A 20,231-nucleotide genomic window follows, 5' to 3' on the forward strand; every position below is an offset into this window, starting at 1 on the left:
GAACACATGGTATCTACAAAACGATAGCGGAATTCGGCATGCCGTCAGCTAATGGACAGCGACAGCGCCTTTGTGGAAATGTTTGCAATAATATAATTACTTCAATTATGAATTATCTTCGTTTTTCAATTAAATGCATATTTTTTACGTTATCTTTTGATACACTGTCAACTTGATATGGTCTACCGACCGAACTAATTAAGTACCGCTATTGTTATTGTCTTCTTTTAAACACGTTCATAGTAAATTTAATGCCTGGCATTTCACCTTTTAGTCACTTACTGTGTCAGCTAGTTATCCATGCAAATTGCTGCATCCCACTGTACGAGTTATACCTTCTTATATGGAAGCACATAAATATTCAGCTTATCCACATATCCGCTATCGCCTTCTCCGTCGCCGAACTTTTTTTATGTTTATGTCATCAGTAGGCTTCTCATGTCCTATTCACCTTCTCTTTACGCTCATTCATATGAGGTTTCACGCTTTGTTTTTGGGTTACAAAAGCCCATTGCTCTTTGCTCCGTTCTCTAGGAATGACTGGCGTTTAGATATTTGGTCGATTGCTATCTGCTTGCTTCAGTTGTTATGTTTTAATGCAACGAGGTTGACATTCCGTCGTTCACGACGTCGCGCTTTTGTCCCATAAATTCCTAGCTGTAGTTTAGACATGACGTACGTAACTCTTTCTTGTCCGCACGCTGACATTTATATACCGTATCTACATATCTACATACATACATGTGTAGGTATGTCTAGTAGGTAGGTTTTCGGATTTCTTTTCGCGCTTTGTCGCTTCTTTGCTCTATTTTTGCGTATTGCAAAAATCACGTTTTCCTCATTTCAAGATTCAGCGTTGACGTACTATAGTTTGTACGTGTATGTATGTATATTTCAAGTGCATGCACAATTAGTATGTGCTGAAATGTGTCTCCTCAATAAGGTTGCTTTCGAATGTTCAAGTCTGTGGAGAAAGTTGAGGTTTCGAAATCAGTAGAGGAATGCTGATAAACCTAAAGGATTGTTCATGCATACAAGTACATTTAAGTGGGTGTCAGTAGAAGCGTTAGCCGATCTCAAATTCCTATAATACTAATGAACATCAACTAAACGTGCGGTATGGATAATTATAGCGATCTTTTAAGTGTTCCATATCATTTTTGTAGTACCATTTATCTTTTGCTTAAGAATAAACTTCACTGTCGGTTATTACATCTCCATTGCCGCAAAATTTTTGTCTTCGTCAGAAGCTGTTCTTTTGTACGATAACTGGGTTCAACGTCTTCGGTCCTCATATGGTCTTTACGCAATTTAGCAAACCACTTACGAATGACTGCTTCGCCTGCCACAGATATTTACTAATACTCATAATGGTACACAGCAGTAGTGATTGTATTGTTATCTATGACACCCCAGCATACATAATGGTCCGATCTCTACGACTAAAACATTTAGGGAGCGAATTTTTGGCATATCTGGAGACTTCTACACTCTCCGTTCCTTCGATCTCGATGTTCAATTCGACTCTCACGCCTTCAGTTGTTAGACAATATTATACCATTTGCTCTTCCGGTGCTCCTAAACGCCTTTAAGCCGTGGAGAGGCGGCCTAAGGCTTGTGTTTGGAGAACAAAACCATATTTCTTATTGGTTTTGTTTTATTTTGACTATATTAAATATACGTATGAACATATTACTTCCTGTTCAATAAAAATATAGGAAAATAGCTAAATTTCACCACAAACTCCAAAACAGCCTGAACACTAAAGCCTTTTAATTTCAAACTGTCAAACTAACGTCGAACCAAAATAAAATGCAACTCTTTTTATTTTGACAGCAAGTCATTGTCCTTCCTGTTTACCACAGTCAGCATTTGTTTTTGGCGCGATTACTCAAGCAGTCCACCATGGCGTGTTCCTCTGGCTTTGGTCAGTGCCTCTATGCGGAACATATATACATGTTGTTGTATTTGGTTATTTTCAAGTATTCCAACGAATTGCTAAAAAGTGAAATTCACTTTTTTCTTACACCTATGATAGACGCGTATGCCATTTGTTGCTCTTGCCCATTATTTTACCTATTTTCCTATTAAGATTTTATGTCCATTTCGTGGTTCGACAGCAGCACGTTTGTTGGTTTGCGTGCGTTTTTGTTATTCACAATTCTCGTTGTTCCTGTATTTTATATTGAAATTTCATTCAAGTTTTGTGTTTGCTGCCGCCGCTGCTTAGCTTCGCCGACTGCTACGCTCCGTTGAGCTAGAGTAAAGAGGAGGTGTACTCATTGTCTAGTTACGAATATTGTTAATCACATATTGATGTAATGGCAAGTGCCAGTCCACAGCTGTAGTGGCGATTCGTGCTCAATGATAGCTGCACGAAGCGTAATTTTTATACCCAACGCTATATGATGCTCAAGGGTTTGTATATAATCGTTTGCCAAAAGTTATGTGTGGCAGCCTTATTGAGCTGGAACGGAGGCACCTACTATTAGTAAGCTAAGCAGACAAAGTAGAACTGTAATAGTGGCAGAGGAGGTTGGTAAAGCAACTTACTGTGGCATCTAGCATCTGATCTCTGTTATAACAGTATTCCAAAGGCGAGGTTATATTCTCTTTCTACTACAAAATGCATTTCTTTACCTCATGTTTGGGCTGAAAACAATATCAAAACCGAAAAGTACGAAACAACTGACTGAAAGCAGAAATTTTATATATACCAAAAACACATATAAGAGGTTATGTTTACTTTTATCTTTTTTTCAAATTCGGAACAAAAATGCGAAAACGGAACCAGCCTACCTTTTCGCTTCCCCAAATCCTTAGAAATTTTCTATATGTAAACTTACAGTTAGACCCCACCGCTCATATCTCTCATTCGCATAAATAATCTCCCGAAATCGATCAAGCATCTTCCAAACTAAAGTACTGAGATTCGAACTACAAGTATGACTTTAGAGTAGAGAGGAAACAAACAAACGACTTAGTTCTTGTTTGATATTTTCGACGAATATCTACTTCAGTTTACCGGCTCAATCATTAGTAAAAGTTAAAAAACCATGTTAAATATACCGCTTATCTACCTCCAGAGATTACCTACCACCAACAAATTAACTTAACACCTGTATTATGTAAGGCAACTGGTGAATAATTGTCCATCTAATGCCCCGGCTAATATATCAGTCTTTTTTATTGCTTATAGACACTGAACTCAGTATGCTTAAAAACGCGCTAGTAGCCATACATAATACCATAAATGTGTAAAAGTCACTTTCTACTTGAGCAATTGATTTCTTCAATATGTCCAAATTTTGAGAGTGGGGAATCGAACAAACAACTAGCATACTTGAAATAGCGATATAATATATCATAAAAAAAAAAATAAATCATAACAATAAATCAGAGAAAGTAAAATAATCAATAAACACTATTGCTGATATCAAAGTTATTTTATGAACTTAAATTAAATATTATTGTATAATCTTATCTTTTAATATCTGACATGCAAGACTTTAGACTTCGGTTTCGCTTTAATTAAGTATTCCCTATATTTCGCTACTATTTGTGTTGTTATTTCTGTAGTTGATGCTATTTTATTTATGTTTTGTTTATATGGGCGCGCACAATACTTTTGTTGATATTTATTTCTATTCGGCATAGAGAGCTGCTGCGCCGCTCTTGTCGATGACCACTGGCTGCTGAGCAGAACCAGCAGAAAGCTAGCGCAGCTGTTGACAAAAGCAAAGTGGCGCACCAGCGCTGATTGACCGCCTGACTGCTCACGTAAGGCATGTTGGCTGCCTAGCAGGTTCACTGTTGACTGACTGCCGAGCTGTTGGCCTTTTGTTGGCTCTCGTGTGTTTGTTGTGTTTGGCTCTCGCCACGTTATTTGTAGTCAACATATAGTATTTGGCATATCCGTCTTCGTCTCTTGATTGTGGGATGGTTCACAGCCGCCAGCCGTGGTTTTCATAGCTCAGTGCGCTTCCTAACTTGAAGGTAACACACCGTCAAGCACGCGCAACGCGGCACCGCACTACAATATCAACTCACGGTACGGAACGTACGACGCCGACGAGTGCTCGTATTTATTTGCAAAGTTACACGTATGCATATATTTGCAGTATCTGATTGCCTTGTTATCTCATTGTCTCGTTGTCGCGCATTGTCTATTTGGTGTCGTGAACAAAAGCAGTGCATTGCAGCGCTTAAACAAAAGACCAACCAAAAATGGCAAGAACCTAAGTGAGCTGTGCGAAGTGTCTAGCAGAAAAATATTCTTGAAATATAATATAATATATGCAAAGACGAGTTGCAAAAGTTTTGTGATTTTTGTGAAGCTGTGCAAAGTGTTTGTCGTTCGAAAAAAGTGTGACCCCATATCAAAGCAGCGCCTAACTAAGCGCTAGTAAACGCATCAAAGCAACACAGTTGCTGTCTGCTCGCCTTAGCCTCAATGATAACGTGTAGCTAATTACCTCAAATCTCATCAGCAGCGAACCACGACAACGACAGCAGCAGCGGTGTTGAAACAAAAGCAACGCCAGCAGGCAAAAAAAAAAACCAAAGCCCAGCCAAGCCAAGTCAGTCAGTCAGCCAACAAGTCCGTCACCCATCCAGCTGGCAGCATCAACCAGCGAGCGTGTTAACTTAATTATTTAACATTAGCTCAAAGCAATTTAGCGCAGCATCAGCGTTGCAGTGTTGGCCGCGACTACAACAGCGACAGCAGTCAGCCAGTCACAGGCATTTCACATCACCGTCGTGCCAATGCAACTTAACCATTTTCACAAATGGGCTACTCAACCTAAATTTTAACCAGACTTTCTTTACATACATACGCACATACTTACACACATACATACATACATACGTGTACATATCGCCTAATAAGTTTTGGGTTGTATTTGGTGCTGCTGGTACGACTTTGCCTAAGGCCTTCCAAAATTTTCGGTGCTTGTCAGCTTCCTGATATTTGTTATTTGTGTTTGTGCTTATAAACATATTTCATACACACACACACACATATCTAAACAAGCACTAATTACATCTTAGTGGCGGTAATCATTTATGGTTTATTACATCGTTGCTGCCGCCAACTATTTGTTATGCAATGCCGCACTTCGATGAGTCGTTCGTCAGCGATTGTTCATATGCCGAGAGCCAACATGTTATCTCATACTCATTGGATCGTGGCATGAAACTATACCAGCGGCGCAAATTGAAATCGCCGAAATTTTTTTATCCAAATATCCAAATATTCTAATAGTGCGATCGAATTTTTAATGTTTTGCTCAAATAATATTACCGTTGAATTGTGGCTCCAAAATCATATTAAAGACTTAATAGTAAGCAGAAAACTTTAATTTTTGGTCTAACGTTAAATCAGAAGATTATTCGTTCGTTTATATCCACCCATGCAAATATTTTTGAAGAGTTCTAGTTCTTCATAAATCCTCATCACCCTATCATTGGTGTAAAAAGCGATGTTTCTCATACATTTTTTTTGTAGCCAACCGGGCATGTGTGTATGTTATATAAAAATAACTATTACGCATAATGTAAATAATTTTTATTGCTCGTCTTTATTTACAACCGCATATTTGTCGTCGACCGGGCGGATATTTGGAAATTTTATTCGAAAGAGTTTGCTGGCACAAGCGCTGTCAGAAGTGACGCACATGCGATGAACAGAAGGCAAAGTTCCTTTAGCTAGCAACAACAAACACATGAGTTTCTGATATAAAATAAATAATTTTATCAGCGCAGAGCACACGAAGCGGCATATCGAGGGAAAAGCCCACTACGTACGCCAACATGTACCATATACATGTACATAAACATAAGTACATATATTTATATTTGTATTTATGTATGTATGTAAATGCCTGAGAACTTGGATGGCTGTTGAACAGTCATTGCGTCAATGGTAACAGCGCGTGCTGGCTGGCTGCCCAGCTATGAGGTATTGCAGTAATATAGTTGTTGTTGTTACTATTGCCTATCTGTTGCATTAGTATGCGTCAATATTACTGATTATAGCCAAATACAAATTTAGTTGACTTTATAAGGCAAGCGAAAAAGTTTTTAATTGCTACTTACACACTCACACTCACATAGAAGTAATAATAGTTTATGCATAACAGAAAAAGTATTGCATGCGCTTTGAAATGCATATATAGACACTATGCATATCCATAAAAATAAAAAGTGATAGCACTAAAAAATGTGCGTCCACGCGTGCGCGCAGTGCGATTATGTCAACAGTGTTGCAGCGCGACCGCTGGGGCGGATGAGTGCTCAGACGAATTAGTGACGTGGGCGATGCGCAAATGCATACATATGTATATATGTAAGTGCAAGTGAATATGTCAGCCTGCGCGTATTTGCAACACAACTTGCCATAGTTGTTCGCACTCTATTTATTGAACGCACTTTTTTTGGCGTCACTGAATCGTGTTGGATGCCTATATTTTTATACCCTGAAAATTATATATTAAGCTTGGCACAAAGTTTATAACATCCAAAAGGAAACGTTCTGGACTCTATAAAGTATATACATATATATGTATATATATAAATATGTATATATATAAATGATCAGCATGAGCAGCTGAGTCGAAGACTGTCTGTTCTTCTGTATAAAGGCGAACTAGTCCCTCAGTTTTTGAGATATTCGATTTGATTTTTTGTACACATATATTTCTCTTCAGAAAGCTACTCATATACCAGAACCGTCGATAACGTATAACCACCATATACAAGTACTTGTAGTACGAGTTTTTAGCTGCTATACAAACTGATCGATCAAAATCAAGTCTTTGTATTGACAAATTGTTTAAATTGGCAAGAAATCGACACGAAATTTGGCATAGTTTATTTTCTAAGACAACACTAAAATCTCGGAACATATTGTTTAGATCGGACTACTATAACATATAGCTGTCATATAAACTGACCGATCAAAATCAAGCTAAAGTTCTTTTTATACCATTTTATGTTATAAAATATGCACCTGTGCAGGGTATGATAGCTTCGGTGCAGCGGTATCTAACGTTTTTCACTGTTGTTATATTTATAATAATATCGAGATCTTTACTCATTTATTTTAATTTATTACCAGTAATTTATCAGCAGCGCTTTTGTGATTAGTCTGCTTCCTTTCTATTTCCGGTTTAGACCTTAAAATTGCGGTTATTTATATTCTAAGTTATTGGAAAAAATATTATGAATAATTAATATTAAAATACTAAAAAAATTTAGTTAGAAAAACGAAAAAAAAAAAATTAATATTACACACTTTAAAATAAAATCAATGACGACGTACGCTTGGAAAGTTCAATGAGCAATGTTAAATGAAAATAGAAATAGCCTGTGAAAGTGTGATGAGGTGTCACGGCTGGCGGCCTACGTAAATACGCCCATAATCATCACAAACATACTTACAAACATATACACTGCTTTGCGCTCCACACGCTTTTAGTTTGATTCTATTTCAATTGCTCGTAAATTGTATTCATTTTCAATAAGATACACATACTTTCAATTTATTTTAAAAGTAAAAATAAAACGAAGTTTTCACACTTTTTCTCCAAGCATCTGCAAGAGGCCCAAGCATAACAACCCACTGCTCACGTTAACGTGTAGTTATGTCATGCCTTGTTGAACAAATGTATGTGTATGTGTGTGTGATGGATGCAGATGCAAGTGGGCTGCTGGCTGCTTGTCTCTATATAAATTTGTAAAGTTCAATAGGTCTTCACCAATTATGCGTGCGATAAATTTAACTCGATTAAAAATATAGTTCACGCATAGCTGTCTGTATGTGTGTATGTGGGTATGTCCGTGCAGTTGCGTGGTGTAGCACCCGTTATGGTGTGCTATGTTATGCAACTGCTATGTACCGCAGTATACATTTTATATATTGACCTAAATAAAGTAGACTCTTTCAACACCAAATATATAATAAAATGTACTGAGGGGAACTTACACTGCTTAGGAGGAAAATACCTGAGCTTTTCTTTTTCATTTATAGCAAAACTATTTAAAGAAAAAAAGAGATATCTTGTATACATTTATTTTAAATATTCCGAGGCATAAGAACAAGCTTTCAACAAAAAAGATGTGACGGAAATTACGATATTCTTTATATGGAGAGAATCGTAAGTATACCGTTACATATTAACATTTAGTACTGATTTACACTTAGTCTAGTACGACCGTTTCATTATCTGAGAGTTGAGCGTTTTTACGAACCGATTTTTAACCATTTTTATCAGCAGCATAAACATTTCTGGAAGGTAGTTGTAGAAATGCCGAACATTTCATAGTCTTGCAACTTGTTGACCTGCTTTTACCCATTTTAGACATAAGTTCTAATTTGATTTCGACAAAGTTTGGACGTAAGATGAAATACCTTGCTGATAACTTTATCGATGTTTGATTTGTACACTGTAAATTTGTTGTATGGGAAGTAGGCGTGATTTTGATCTGGTTTCGCCCATTTTCACGGTGTCTAATAGTAATATTTGGGTAACCTCACCAACCTTGGGTTGAAATCGGCCAAGCAGTTCCTGAGATATAGGACCTAAAAATGGGCGGTGCCACGTCCATTGTCTAATTTTCACAATTGCCCCTATAAAGTCCTATCTTACAATCATGGCTGCGAAATTTAATGTTTGTGGCACTTTTAGTTAAACGGAGGGTGGGCGTGATCATCTGATTTTACCCATTTTCACATAGTTTCAAACGATGTTAAAATGACTTCTTCTCCGCAAGTTTGGTTGATATAGCTTTAGCGGTTTGAAAGATATGTACCGGTGTACGGGTATAAAAAAAAATATACCGTGCTAATAGAAATGTTCGTCTTTTGAAGCAATCGAATCAGACACCCAATTTTCGACTTCTGTGTAAAAATCGAAGTGCTGCTCAGCCAATACGTATCCCATCGATATCAAGATTAGTGAATACGACGGGTTGAGTAGCAGCTCCCAGCCTAGAACTTTGATTGTCACCTGTATCAATTTTGCTTTTGGAACTTTCTCATAGCTTTCAAACGATCTGAAATTGTTTGTTTGTGCTATTAATGGTTTCCGCAAATCATCACTTTCCGGTACAAAATTTGACATTTTCAACACAATGATAAGATATGATGGTGTTTGTTCAATGACTATAAGGTTATTGAATATGTTTAACAGATGTCATGCCAACCAAAAAAAAAAAAAAAATTAAAGCTCGTCCACAACAAATGTTCCCTACCAACACATTTGTATCTTAACGCTCACTTCATACCGGTAAACTATTTAGAAGGCGGGGCCATCCCCACTTTAAAAAATTTTTAGCCCACAGTTGTCCTTGGCTACAGCGATCTCCTGAACTAAATTACCGTTTTGTATCTTAATTTGGCGCTTAGCTATGGCACTTTATAGGTTAGGTGAACAAAACTATTTTAGTCTGTTTTATTGATTAAAATATCATGCTAAAATTCTAAATCGACATCTTGAATAGTTTTTGAGTTACAAGCTTCTTATCTTTCGACGCGTTTTTCTCAAAACTGCTTTTTTCAAATTGGCTGCAGTGATTACTCGGAGACAAATGACCAGAACAATATCAAATTTTTACTGCATGTTCTGTATATAGTTCTCCACATAACGACCAAAAATTTTTTGAACTGATCAAAAATCGAATTTTGGCAAAAAAACGATTACAAAAGTTTGAACGGCTACGAGTTTTTTTATACACTACTCCATATTTATTAAACGAAACTTAATTACAATTAAATAAAATCGGGCTCCTTCCCGATGACCTTCATTATTCGAAAAATATTACTAAATTTGTGCATAATTAACCAACAGCAAAACGGCTGTTGTATAGTCAGTTCCGGTTGTTCCAACCGCTCCATTGCAAAAACTTTCTAGGTCACCCTCGTAACTGGTATTTGGGTATCTTCTTATTTACGAAATAATGTTGTCATACCATTTGTTAAGCTTAATTTCTAAAGAAGGTGGCTTCCTGACTTTGAGTTATCTTATCTTAGAAGGGCTTAATTGTTTTGTTCACGATTTTTCTATAAAAAATTTAATAGACATTAGAATTATATAGAAATACTGAAGTGTTTGTGTACAGCATATGACTTGATTGTAAGTTACTTAAATACAAGAAATTTTATTATGCGTACATACATACTATATGTTATTATATTACAAGTTATTGTCGCTTGATATAGAATGATAGACAATCATAATCTACTTTGAAAGCTCTTAATAAGCTTTGATTGTTCTTTATTCAAATCGCCTGCTTGCCATTGTATTAATTCAGTGTTGGCGACTATTTACAATATCGGACGTCAAACGAATGCGTAAAATAGGAATACAAAAATATATATATAGGAATATAAAAATAGCAATAGCAAGCTCAAATAAAATAACAAATCGCACCCACGATGGAATTATTATTATCAGACATATTTTTATAGTTATATACATCTATATAAGATTTTTTTCTTTTATTTATTTATTTTTGTTGCTTCCCTTAATGTGATTTTACTCTTGTAGTGGACTACGCCGAATTCCGATGGTGTGCTGCTGTGCTGTTGCACCTACATACGCATATATGTACATATGTATGTATTTACTTATGTATATGACAATAGTTTGGTGCGTTTTATTATTTCATATGACTTTTTATTATTATTGTTTTTTTCTTAAGTTGATTGGACATGGCGCTGGCGCCGTGGCTACAAACTCTATATCATATATAGGTAATACCATTCATGCGTAATTCTACAATACCTATATACATTTCCATGTACATATGTACATATTCGCATGAGTGTATTCCATTCAGTGAGATTTGTGCTTTAGGATGGCTCATATGTGTTTTCCTGTTCTAGCGTTTTTTCAAAAAATACATTTTTTCTCCTTCACTTCGAATTGCCTTAACATGTTTTATAAAGAGGGGATTCCAAAATTCACTCTGGTATGGGATCTAAATTTTTTTTATTTTTATTTGAAATTTCGCTTTTAAATGTATATCAATGTAATTTTCAACACGACTTTACGCTTACTAAATAACTTTATTTAAAAGGACAATTCCCTTATAAATACAATAATCATCTTTTAGCTTATAGTTGGCTCTAAAATTAGACGGCCCAAAAGCTGTTAAAAGATCTGTTCCCCATACTCTCAAGGATTATTTTTCCAGCATGAGATGTTTATACCCTGAATACCCTGTTCTACCACCCAGTAAGAAATATCGGACGTACCTGCCCGTCTCATGCTTATTTTTCGGAGTCTTCAATATCGGACAACTATAAGATTTAGCTGCTAATCAAAATGAAGTTTTTGTCTTTTTTTATTTGACAAATTATTTTTACGAAGTCTCCAAATAAATTGTTCAGATTGAACCACCGTAGAATATAACTGTCATACATTATTACGACTTGATTATTTTTTATATCAAATAACGTGGCTAGGAAGAACTAGCAAAACGGTTAACGTTGGATGCAATCCGTTGACCGGTTACGTTATACGATTTTGGTCTACATATACAATAGTTGATATAAAAAATGCACATGTGAAGTGTATTAAAGGTTCGGTGCAGAAGAAGTTCTTTTTTTAATTCATTTACTGAAGAGCTTTTTTCACATATACTCTTGAGGTCTCTTAGTTTTAACTAACCAGCCACTCTGAATTCTAGCATAACAATCGAGCTATGTATCTATACAAGTATATTATTATAGCGAGTGTTCGTTTGGCGTCATTTATAAGAACATAGGTCTCTTACCTGAAGTACTTCACTTCGCGTCTAGTGGACGTTTGTGAGTCGCTTCAAAAGTTCTGTTGCTCAATTAAGCTAGAAATTAAAAAATTGGAAAAATTTTGTACCACCCTAATGCACATCAACACATACTTATTCTGCACATATTTAAATTTTTTATAATTTTTTGTGAATTTTACTGCGGGAATTTGAACTCGAGCGTTTTTATTATGAACACATGGTATCTACAAAACGATAGCGGAATTCGGCATGCCGTCAGCTAATGGACAGCGACAGCGCCTTTGTGGAAATGTTTGCAATAATATAATTACTTCAATTATGAATTATCTTCGTTTTTCAATTAAATGCATATTTTTTACGTTATCTTTTGATACACTGTCAACTTGATATGGTCTACCGACCGAACTAATTAAGTACCGCTATTGTTATTGTCTTCTTTTAAACACGTTCATAGTAAATTTAATGCCTGGCATTTCACCTTTTAGTCACTTACTGTGTCAGCTAGTTATCCATGCAAATTGCTGCATCCCACTGTACGAGTTATACCTTCTTATATGGAAGCACATAAATATTCAGCTTATCCACATATCCGCTATCGCCTTCTCCGTCGCCGAACTTTTTTTATGTTTATGTCATCAGTAGGCTTCTCATGTCCTATTCACCTTCTCTTTACGCTCATTCATATGAGGTTTCACGCTTTGTTTTTGGGTTACAAAAGCCCATTGCTCTTTGCTCCGTTCTCTAGGAATGACTGGCGTTTAGATATTTGGTCGATTGCTATCTGCTTGCTTCAGTTGTTATGTTTTAATGCAACGAGGTTGACATTCCGTCGTTCACGACGTCGCGCTTTTGTCCCATAAATTCCTAGCTGTAGTTTAGACATGACGTACGTAACTCTTTCTTGTCCGCACGCTGACATTTATATACCGTATCTACATATCTACATACATACATGTGTAGGTATGTCTAGTAGGTAGGTTTTCGGATTTCTTTTCGCGCTTTGTCGCTTCTTTGCTCTATTTTTGCGTATTGCAAAAATCACGTTTTCCTCATTTCAAGATTCAGCGTTGACGTACTATAGTTTGTACGTGTATGTATGTATATTTCAAGTGCATGCACAATTAGTATGTGCTGAAATGTGTCTCCTCAATAAGGTTGCTTTCGAATGTTCAAGTCTGTGGAGAAAGTTGAGGTTTCGAAATCAGTAGAGGAATGCTGATAAACCTAAAGGATTGTTCATGCATACAAGTACATTTAAGTGGGTGTCAGTAGAAGCGTTAGCCGATCTCAAATTCCTATAATACTAATGAACATCAACTAAACGTGCGGTATGGATAATTATAGCGATCTTTTAAGTGTTCCATATCATTTTTGTAGTACCATTTATCTTTTGCTTAAGAATAAACTTCACTGTCGGTTATTACATCTCCATTGCCGCAAAATTTTTGTCTTCGTCAGAAGCTGTTCTTTTGTACGATAACTGGGTTCAACGTCTTCGGTCCTCATATGGTCTTTACGCAATTTAGCAAACCACTTACGAATGACTGCTTCGCCTGCCACAGATATTTACTAATACTCATAATGGTACACAGCAGTAGTGATTGTATTGTTATCTATGACACCCCAGCATACATAATGGTCCGATCTCTACGACTAAAACATTTAGGGAGCGAATTTTTGGCATATCTGGAGACTTCTACACTCTCCGTTCCTTCGATCTCGATGTTCAATTCGACTCTCACGCCTTCAGTTGTTAGACAATATTATACCATTTGCTCTTCCGGTGCTCCTAAACGCCTTTAAGCCGTGGAGAGGCGGCCTAAGGCTTGTGTTTGGAGAACAAAACCATATTTCTTATTGGTTTTGTTTTATTTTGACTATATTAAATATACGTATGAACATATTACTTCCTGTTCAATAAAAATATAGGAAAATAGCTAAATTTCACCACAAACTCCAAAACAGCCTGAACACTAAAGCCTTTTAATTTCAAACTGTCAAACTAACGTCGAACCAAAATAAAATGCAACTCTTTTTATTTTGACAGCAAGTCATTGTCCTTCCTGTTTACCACAGTCAGCATTTGTTTTTGGCGCGATTACTCAAGCAGTCCACCATGGCGTGTTCCTCTGGCTTTGGTCAGTGCCTCTATGCGGAACATATATACATGTTGTTGTATTTGGTTATTTTCAAGTATTCCAACGAATTGCTAAAAAGTGAAATTCACTTTTTTCTTACACCTATGATAGACGCGTATGCCATTTGTTGCTCTTGCCCATTATTTTACCTATTTTCCTATTAAGATTTTATGTCCATTTCGTGGTTCGACAGCAGCACGTTTGTTGGTTTGCGTGCGTTTTTGTTATTCACAATTCTCGTTGTTCCTGTATTTTATATTGAAATTTCATTCAAGTTTTGTGTTTGCTGCCGCCGCTGCTTAGCTTCGCCGACTGCTACGCTCCGTTGAGCTAGAGTAAAGAGGAGGTGTACTCATTGTCTAGTTACGAATATTGTTAATCACATATTGATGTAATGGCAAGTGCCAGTCCACAGCTGTAGTGGCGATTCGTGCTCAATGATAGCTGCACGAAGCGTAATTTTTATACCCAACGCTATATGATGCTCAAGGGTTTGTATATAATCGTTTGCCAAAAGTTATGTGTGGCAGCCTTATTGAGCTGGAACGGAGGCACCTACTATTAGTAAGCTAAGCAGACAAAGTAGAACTGTAATAGTGGCAGAGGAGGTTGGTAAAGCAACTTACTGTGGCATCTAGCATCTGATCTCTGTTATAACAGTATTCCAAAGGCGAGGTTATATTCTCTTTCTACTACAAAATGCATTTCTTTACCTCATGTTTGGGCTGAAAACAATATCAAAACCGAAAAGTACGAAACAACTGACTGAAAGCAGAAATTTTATATATACCAAAAACACATATAAGAGGTTATGTTTACTTTTATCTTTTTTTCAAATTCGGAACAAAAATGCGAAAACGGAACCAGCCTACCTTTTCGCTTCCCCAAATCCTTAGAAATTTTCTATATGTAAACTTACAGTTAGACCCCACCGCTCATATCTCTCATTCGCATAAATAATCTCCCGAAATCGATCAAGCATCTTCCAAACTAAAGTACTGAGATTCGAACTACAAGTATGACTTTAGAGTAGAGAGGAAACAAACAAACGACTTAGTTCTTGTTTGATATTTTCGACGAATATCTACTTCAGTTTACCGGCTCAATCATTAGTAAAAGTTAAAAAACCATGTTAAATATACCGCTTATCTACCTCCAGAGATTACCTACCACCAACAAATTAACTTAACACCTGTATTATGTAAGGCAACTGGTGAATAATTGTCCATCTAATGCCCCGGCTAATATATCAGTCTTTTTTATTGCTTATAGACACTGAACTCAGTATGCTTAAAAACGCGCTAGTAGCCATACATAATACCATAAATGTGTAAAAGTCACTTTCTACTTGAGCAATTGATTTCTTCAATATGTCCAAATTTTGAGAGTGGGGAATCGAACAAACAACTAGCATACTTGAAATAGCGATATAATATATCATAAAAAAAAAATAAATCATAACAATAAATCAGAGAAAGTAAAATAATCAATAAACACTATTGCTGATATCAAAGTTATTTTATGAACTTAAATTAAATATTATTGTATAATCTTATCTTTTAATATCTGACATGCAAGACTTTAGACTTCGGTTTCGCTTTAATTAAGTATTCCCTATATTTCGCTACTATTTGTGTTGTTATTTCTGTAGTTGATGCTATTTTATTTATGTTTTGTTTATATGGGCGCGCACAATACTTTTGTTGATATTTATTTCTATTCGGCATAGAGAGCTGCTGCGCCGCTCTTGTCGATGACCACTGGCTGCTGAGCAGAACCAGCAGAAAGCTAGCGCAGCTGTTGACAAAAGCAAAGTGGCGCACCAGCGCTGATTGACCGCCTGACTGCTCACGTAAGGCATGTTGGCTGCCTAGCAGGTTCACTGTTGACTGACTGCCGAGCTGTTGGCCTTTTGTTGGCTCTCGTGTGTTTGTTGTGTTTGGCTCTCGCCACGTTATTTGTAGTCAACATATAGTATTTGGCATATCCGTCTTCGTCTCTTGATTGTGGGATGGTTCACAGCCGCCAGCCGTGGTTTTCATAGCTCAGTGCGCTTCCTAACTTGAAGGTAACACACCGTCAAGCACGCGCAACGCGGCACCGCACTACAATATCAACTCACGGTACGGAACGTACGACGCCGACGAGTGCTCGTATTTATTTGCAAAGTTACACGTATGCATATATTTGCAGTATCTGATTGCCTTGTTATCTCATTGTCTCGTTGTCGCGCATTGTCTATTTGGTGTCGTGAACAAAAGCAGTGCATTGCAGCGCTTAAACAAAAGACCAACCAAAAATGGCAAGAACCTAAGTGAGCTGTGCGAAGTGTCTAGCAGAAAAATATTCTTGAAATATAATATAATATATGCAAAGACGAGTTGCAAAAGTTTTGTGATTTTTGTGAAGCTGTGCAAAGTGTTTGTCGTTCGAAAAAAGTGTGACCCCATATCAAAGCAGCGCCTAACTAAGCGCTAGTAAACGCATCAAAGCAACACAGTTGCTGTCTGCTCGCCTTAGCCTCAATGATAACGTGTAGCTAATTACCTCAAATCTCATCAGCAGCGAACCACGACAACGACAGCAGCAGCGGTGTTGAAACAAAAGCAACGCCAGCAGGCAAAAAAAAAAACCAAAGCCCAGCCAAGCCAAGTCAGTCAGTCAGCCAACAAGTCCGTCACCCATCCAGCTGGCAGCATCAACCAGCGAGCGTGTTAACTTAATTATTTAACATTAGCTCAAAGCAATTTAGCGCAGCATCAGCGTTGCAGTGTTGGCCGCGACTACAACAGCGACAGCAGTCAGCCAGTCACAGGCATTTCACATCACCGTCGTGCCAATGCAACTTAACCATTTTCACAAATGGGCTACTCAACCTAAATTTTAACCAGACTTTCTTTACATACATACGCACATACTTACACACATACATACATACATACGTGTACATATCGCCTAATAAGTTTTGGGTTGTATTTGGTGCTGCTGGTACGACTTTGCCTAAGGCCTTCCAAAATTTTCGGTGCTTGTCAGCTTCCTGATATTTGTTATTTGTGTTTGTGCTTATAAACATATTTCATACACACACACACACATATCTAAACAAGCACTAATTACATCTTAGTGGCGGTAATCATTTATGGTTTATTACATCGTTGCTGCCGCCAACTATTTGTTATGCAATGCCGCACTTCGATGAGTCGTTCGTCAGCGATTGTTCATATGCCGAGAGCCAACATGTTATCTCATACTCATTGGATCGTGGCATGAAACTATACCAGCGGCGCAAATTGAAATCGCCGAAATTTTTTTATACACCCTATCGACCGCGTGTGGTCGTGAAAAATGTCATTCAATGTAAGTTCATGTGGAAGTGTTAACGATTCTCATTATGATTTGCTGCTCTTAACTAATGTCAATGCGTTTTAAATTGCAAAAAAGTGTATTAGAATGTATCAAGTATTTATTTTGACTTTTCGGGTATACTTAAGTAGAAGTAGTTGTGCTTGTTTAGCCGGTTTCACTTTTAAATTTGATGTCCAGAGACTTTTTTAAGTTTCACGACGAAGTGTATTTTTTGAAGATATAGATACATTGCACAGAGTACATATGTATATTAAGTTTGGCACGAAGTAAAGGAAACGTCGGTTACCCTATAAATGACCTGCGTGACATGCTGAGTCGATTTATCCATGTCCATCTGTCTGCCTGTATATACGCGAATTAGTCGTCAGTTTTTGAGATATAGAACTGAAATTTTGCACACGTCCGTTTTTTCTCCCCAAAAAAATTGCTGATTTGTCGAAACCGCTGATATCGGACTACTATTGGATTTAGCTGTCATACAAACTGATGGATCAAAATCAAGTCCATGTATGAAAAGCTCTTTTCTTTGACAGTATAGGAAATTTGGCATGGATTATTGTCTAAAGCAACGCTACAATTAAAACTGACTGATAAAAACCAAGATGAAGATCTTTTTATATCCTTTTATGCTATAAAAAATGCACCTGTTAAGGGTATTATAGCTAGTTTTTTCAATTATTAAAAAAACAAAAAAATTCACAGAGTTTAACACACTCAAATTATTCCTTAAACAACTTTTTCCCACAATGAGCGCGAGTCTCTAAAACTAAGGCTTTTAAGCTTTAATAACCTTGTCAAGCAATAAATACCATAATGTGGACACCTTATACCCTTTTATGAGACTTATTATAACTTATGAACTTTCATTATTTACACTACATAAGAGGGACTTTTAAAAATATTGGAATCGAAGACAAAAACTTGCTCTTTCAGCGGGTATCGTGAATTACCATATGTACAAGTTCTCTGAATCTATAACAACACACAGCGACATATCTAACTCACGCCACTGTTTTACTAATGTTTTTCGGTCTGAGATAAAGTTAGGTTAAGTGAACTTGTCAAATAAGACTGCAGGTAGTACATAAATGTATCCTTTATTTCCTATATGTTTACTAATAGAAGATTCTACGTTTTAAACGATTTCGAAGATTTTTTTCGTTTAATGAAGATTTTTTAGTCTAGTCTCTGAGTCTTTGTTGTTGCAGCCGCATAAAGCATGTTCCAAATAGTTTTGAGGAATGTTTCTGCAGTGACAGTTCTTGATTCGTTATTATTTAAATCTATTATTTTGGGTTACCTTCGCCACTTGGCTTACAAATCTTCTAATAAATATAATCCCCTCATTCGTTAATTCTCTATATAACTAAACTTTATCTTTATAATTTTCTCTTTATAGATAGTGCCATCAGTTCTCCATCCACACCCAACTCCTCGCTTTCCTCACAATCGAATCTTGTTTGTGCAGGTGGTGGTACGCCATCGCCGAACACACCATCCCCCGCCACACCAACTTCACAACAATCCGCCAACACACCGCTGAGCGGCAACAGTGCGATATATCAAGCCCCAGGCGCCGGTTACGGTATCTCAACATCCGGTCATAAGAACAGTCTAAAGGGTACGAAATTGGCGCGTAGAGCGCGCTCTTTCAAGGACGATCTAATAGAGAAAATCTCCATGATTCGCACACCAAACAATACGCTGGGAAGGTAAGTGTTACTGACACTCCGTTTTATATGAGTACCGTTAGCATTTGTATTTTTTATCTCACAGATCGCATTCCCCGCACAGTCCACGTAGTAAGTCCATGAAACCGCCAACGACCGCCGAAGAGTTAGCCGCGGCTGAGAGTCCACTGCAGACGCATGTCAAGGATATTTCGAATGCGCTAAAATATTTTCGCGATGTGATATTCCGTTCGAAGCTAGAAGTTCTGCCGGGCAATGCTACTGTTATACTCGAGACAATCGCCAACATGTACACCGTTATACAGTCATATGCGTTGGATAAGCACAGCAATGTGCTTTTGTCGGCGACACAACAAGTATATCAGTCGCTGGGTAAATTAGTGAAGCTTTGCGACGAGGTAATGCTTATCTATGCAGCGCGCCGGATCGACGACGAAGGTGTCGAAGATAATCTGCAAGACGAGCATCAGCAATTGAAAGCGCTGCTCAGCGAAGATAATGTAAAGGAGATTGTTGATTTACTTGCTGATGCGGTGCGGGTAAGTGTGCCTTAAGAACCTGCTATTAATTTGCATATACATTTGAGTATTTGTGTGTGGGCATGTGCAAAAGCTTGATCATCTCACTCAGCTGTGCGGTGCGCAAAAATGTCGTTGCAAACTAAAGAAAGCAAAAAAAAAAGAAAAAACAACAATATAAAGAATATAAACTCGTAATGAATCAGCGCCCTGTGGCTGACAATACTTTTCTGCCACCGACTGCAGTTTCTTACGCTGCTGTCTGATTCAGCGTTAAAAATAGCGCGCAAGAGAGCGAATTAGCGTGAAAGCAAGCAAGGCGTGATGTATTTAAAAAGTACAAACTTAAGAAAAAAATATATTATTTATAAAAATATTAATGTAAAGGTTCAGGGTCATAAAGAGATGAGTTCAAGTTAGCGTGTGAATGTGTTCGTTGCTTATCTGTTTAGCTCAATTGGCACTAATTAATTTGTAAAGTCGTTGTGTTTATACATTTTACATCATACGCTTTTTCCTTCCACTTGTTCTACAGAATTTGGCGACGCTTGCACATCAGAAACTGAAGGAACGCGAGGAGAATGCTTTGAAGTATGCACCAGACAATGCCGTCGCAACTACGTTGGCTAATAATGGCGCAACCGTATCGCACAATCATCTAATGCATCTGCCGGATGTTGCTGGCCAACGTACGTCGCTGCCGGACATAACGTTAACACCGAAGTAGGTCTAACAAATGTTTA

The 20,231-nt window shown here is 37.2% G+C and overlaps 1 protein-coding gene across 8 annotated transcripts in view; it reads left to right on the forward strand.

Annotated features, from left to right (window-relative positions):
- The window catches only part of C3G (C3G guanyl-nucleotide exchange factor), a 60,088-nt gene that overhangs the window by 26,526 nt on the left and 13,331 nt on the right, over positions 1–20,231 (forward strand). For 4 of the 8 annotated variants that reach the window (XM_036376089.2, XM_036376087.2, XM_070110247.1 and 1 more), the window contains 3 exons: positions 18,679–18,991; positions 19,056–19,509; positions 20,024–20,211. In XM_036376089.2, coding sequence (XP_036231982.2) covers positions 18,679–18,991; positions 19,056–19,509; positions 20,024–20,211 — 955 coding nt within the window. Of the gene's footprint in view, positions 1–15,964; positions 17,271–18,678; positions 18,992–19,055; positions 19,510–20,023; positions 20,212–20,231 lie in introns of those variants that run through there. The other 4 variants (XM_036376088.2, XM_070110249.1, XM_036376090.2 and 1 more) reach the window with 2 other exon arrangements.

Source organism: Bactrocera oleae, chromosome 5 (genome assembly GCF_042242935.1).
Source record: "Bactrocera oleae isolate idBacOlea1 chromosome 5, idBacOlea1, whole genome shotgun sequence".
Taxonomy (NCBI): domain Eukaryota; kingdom Metazoa; phylum Arthropoda; class Insecta; order Diptera; family Tephritidae; genus Bactrocera; species Bactrocera oleae.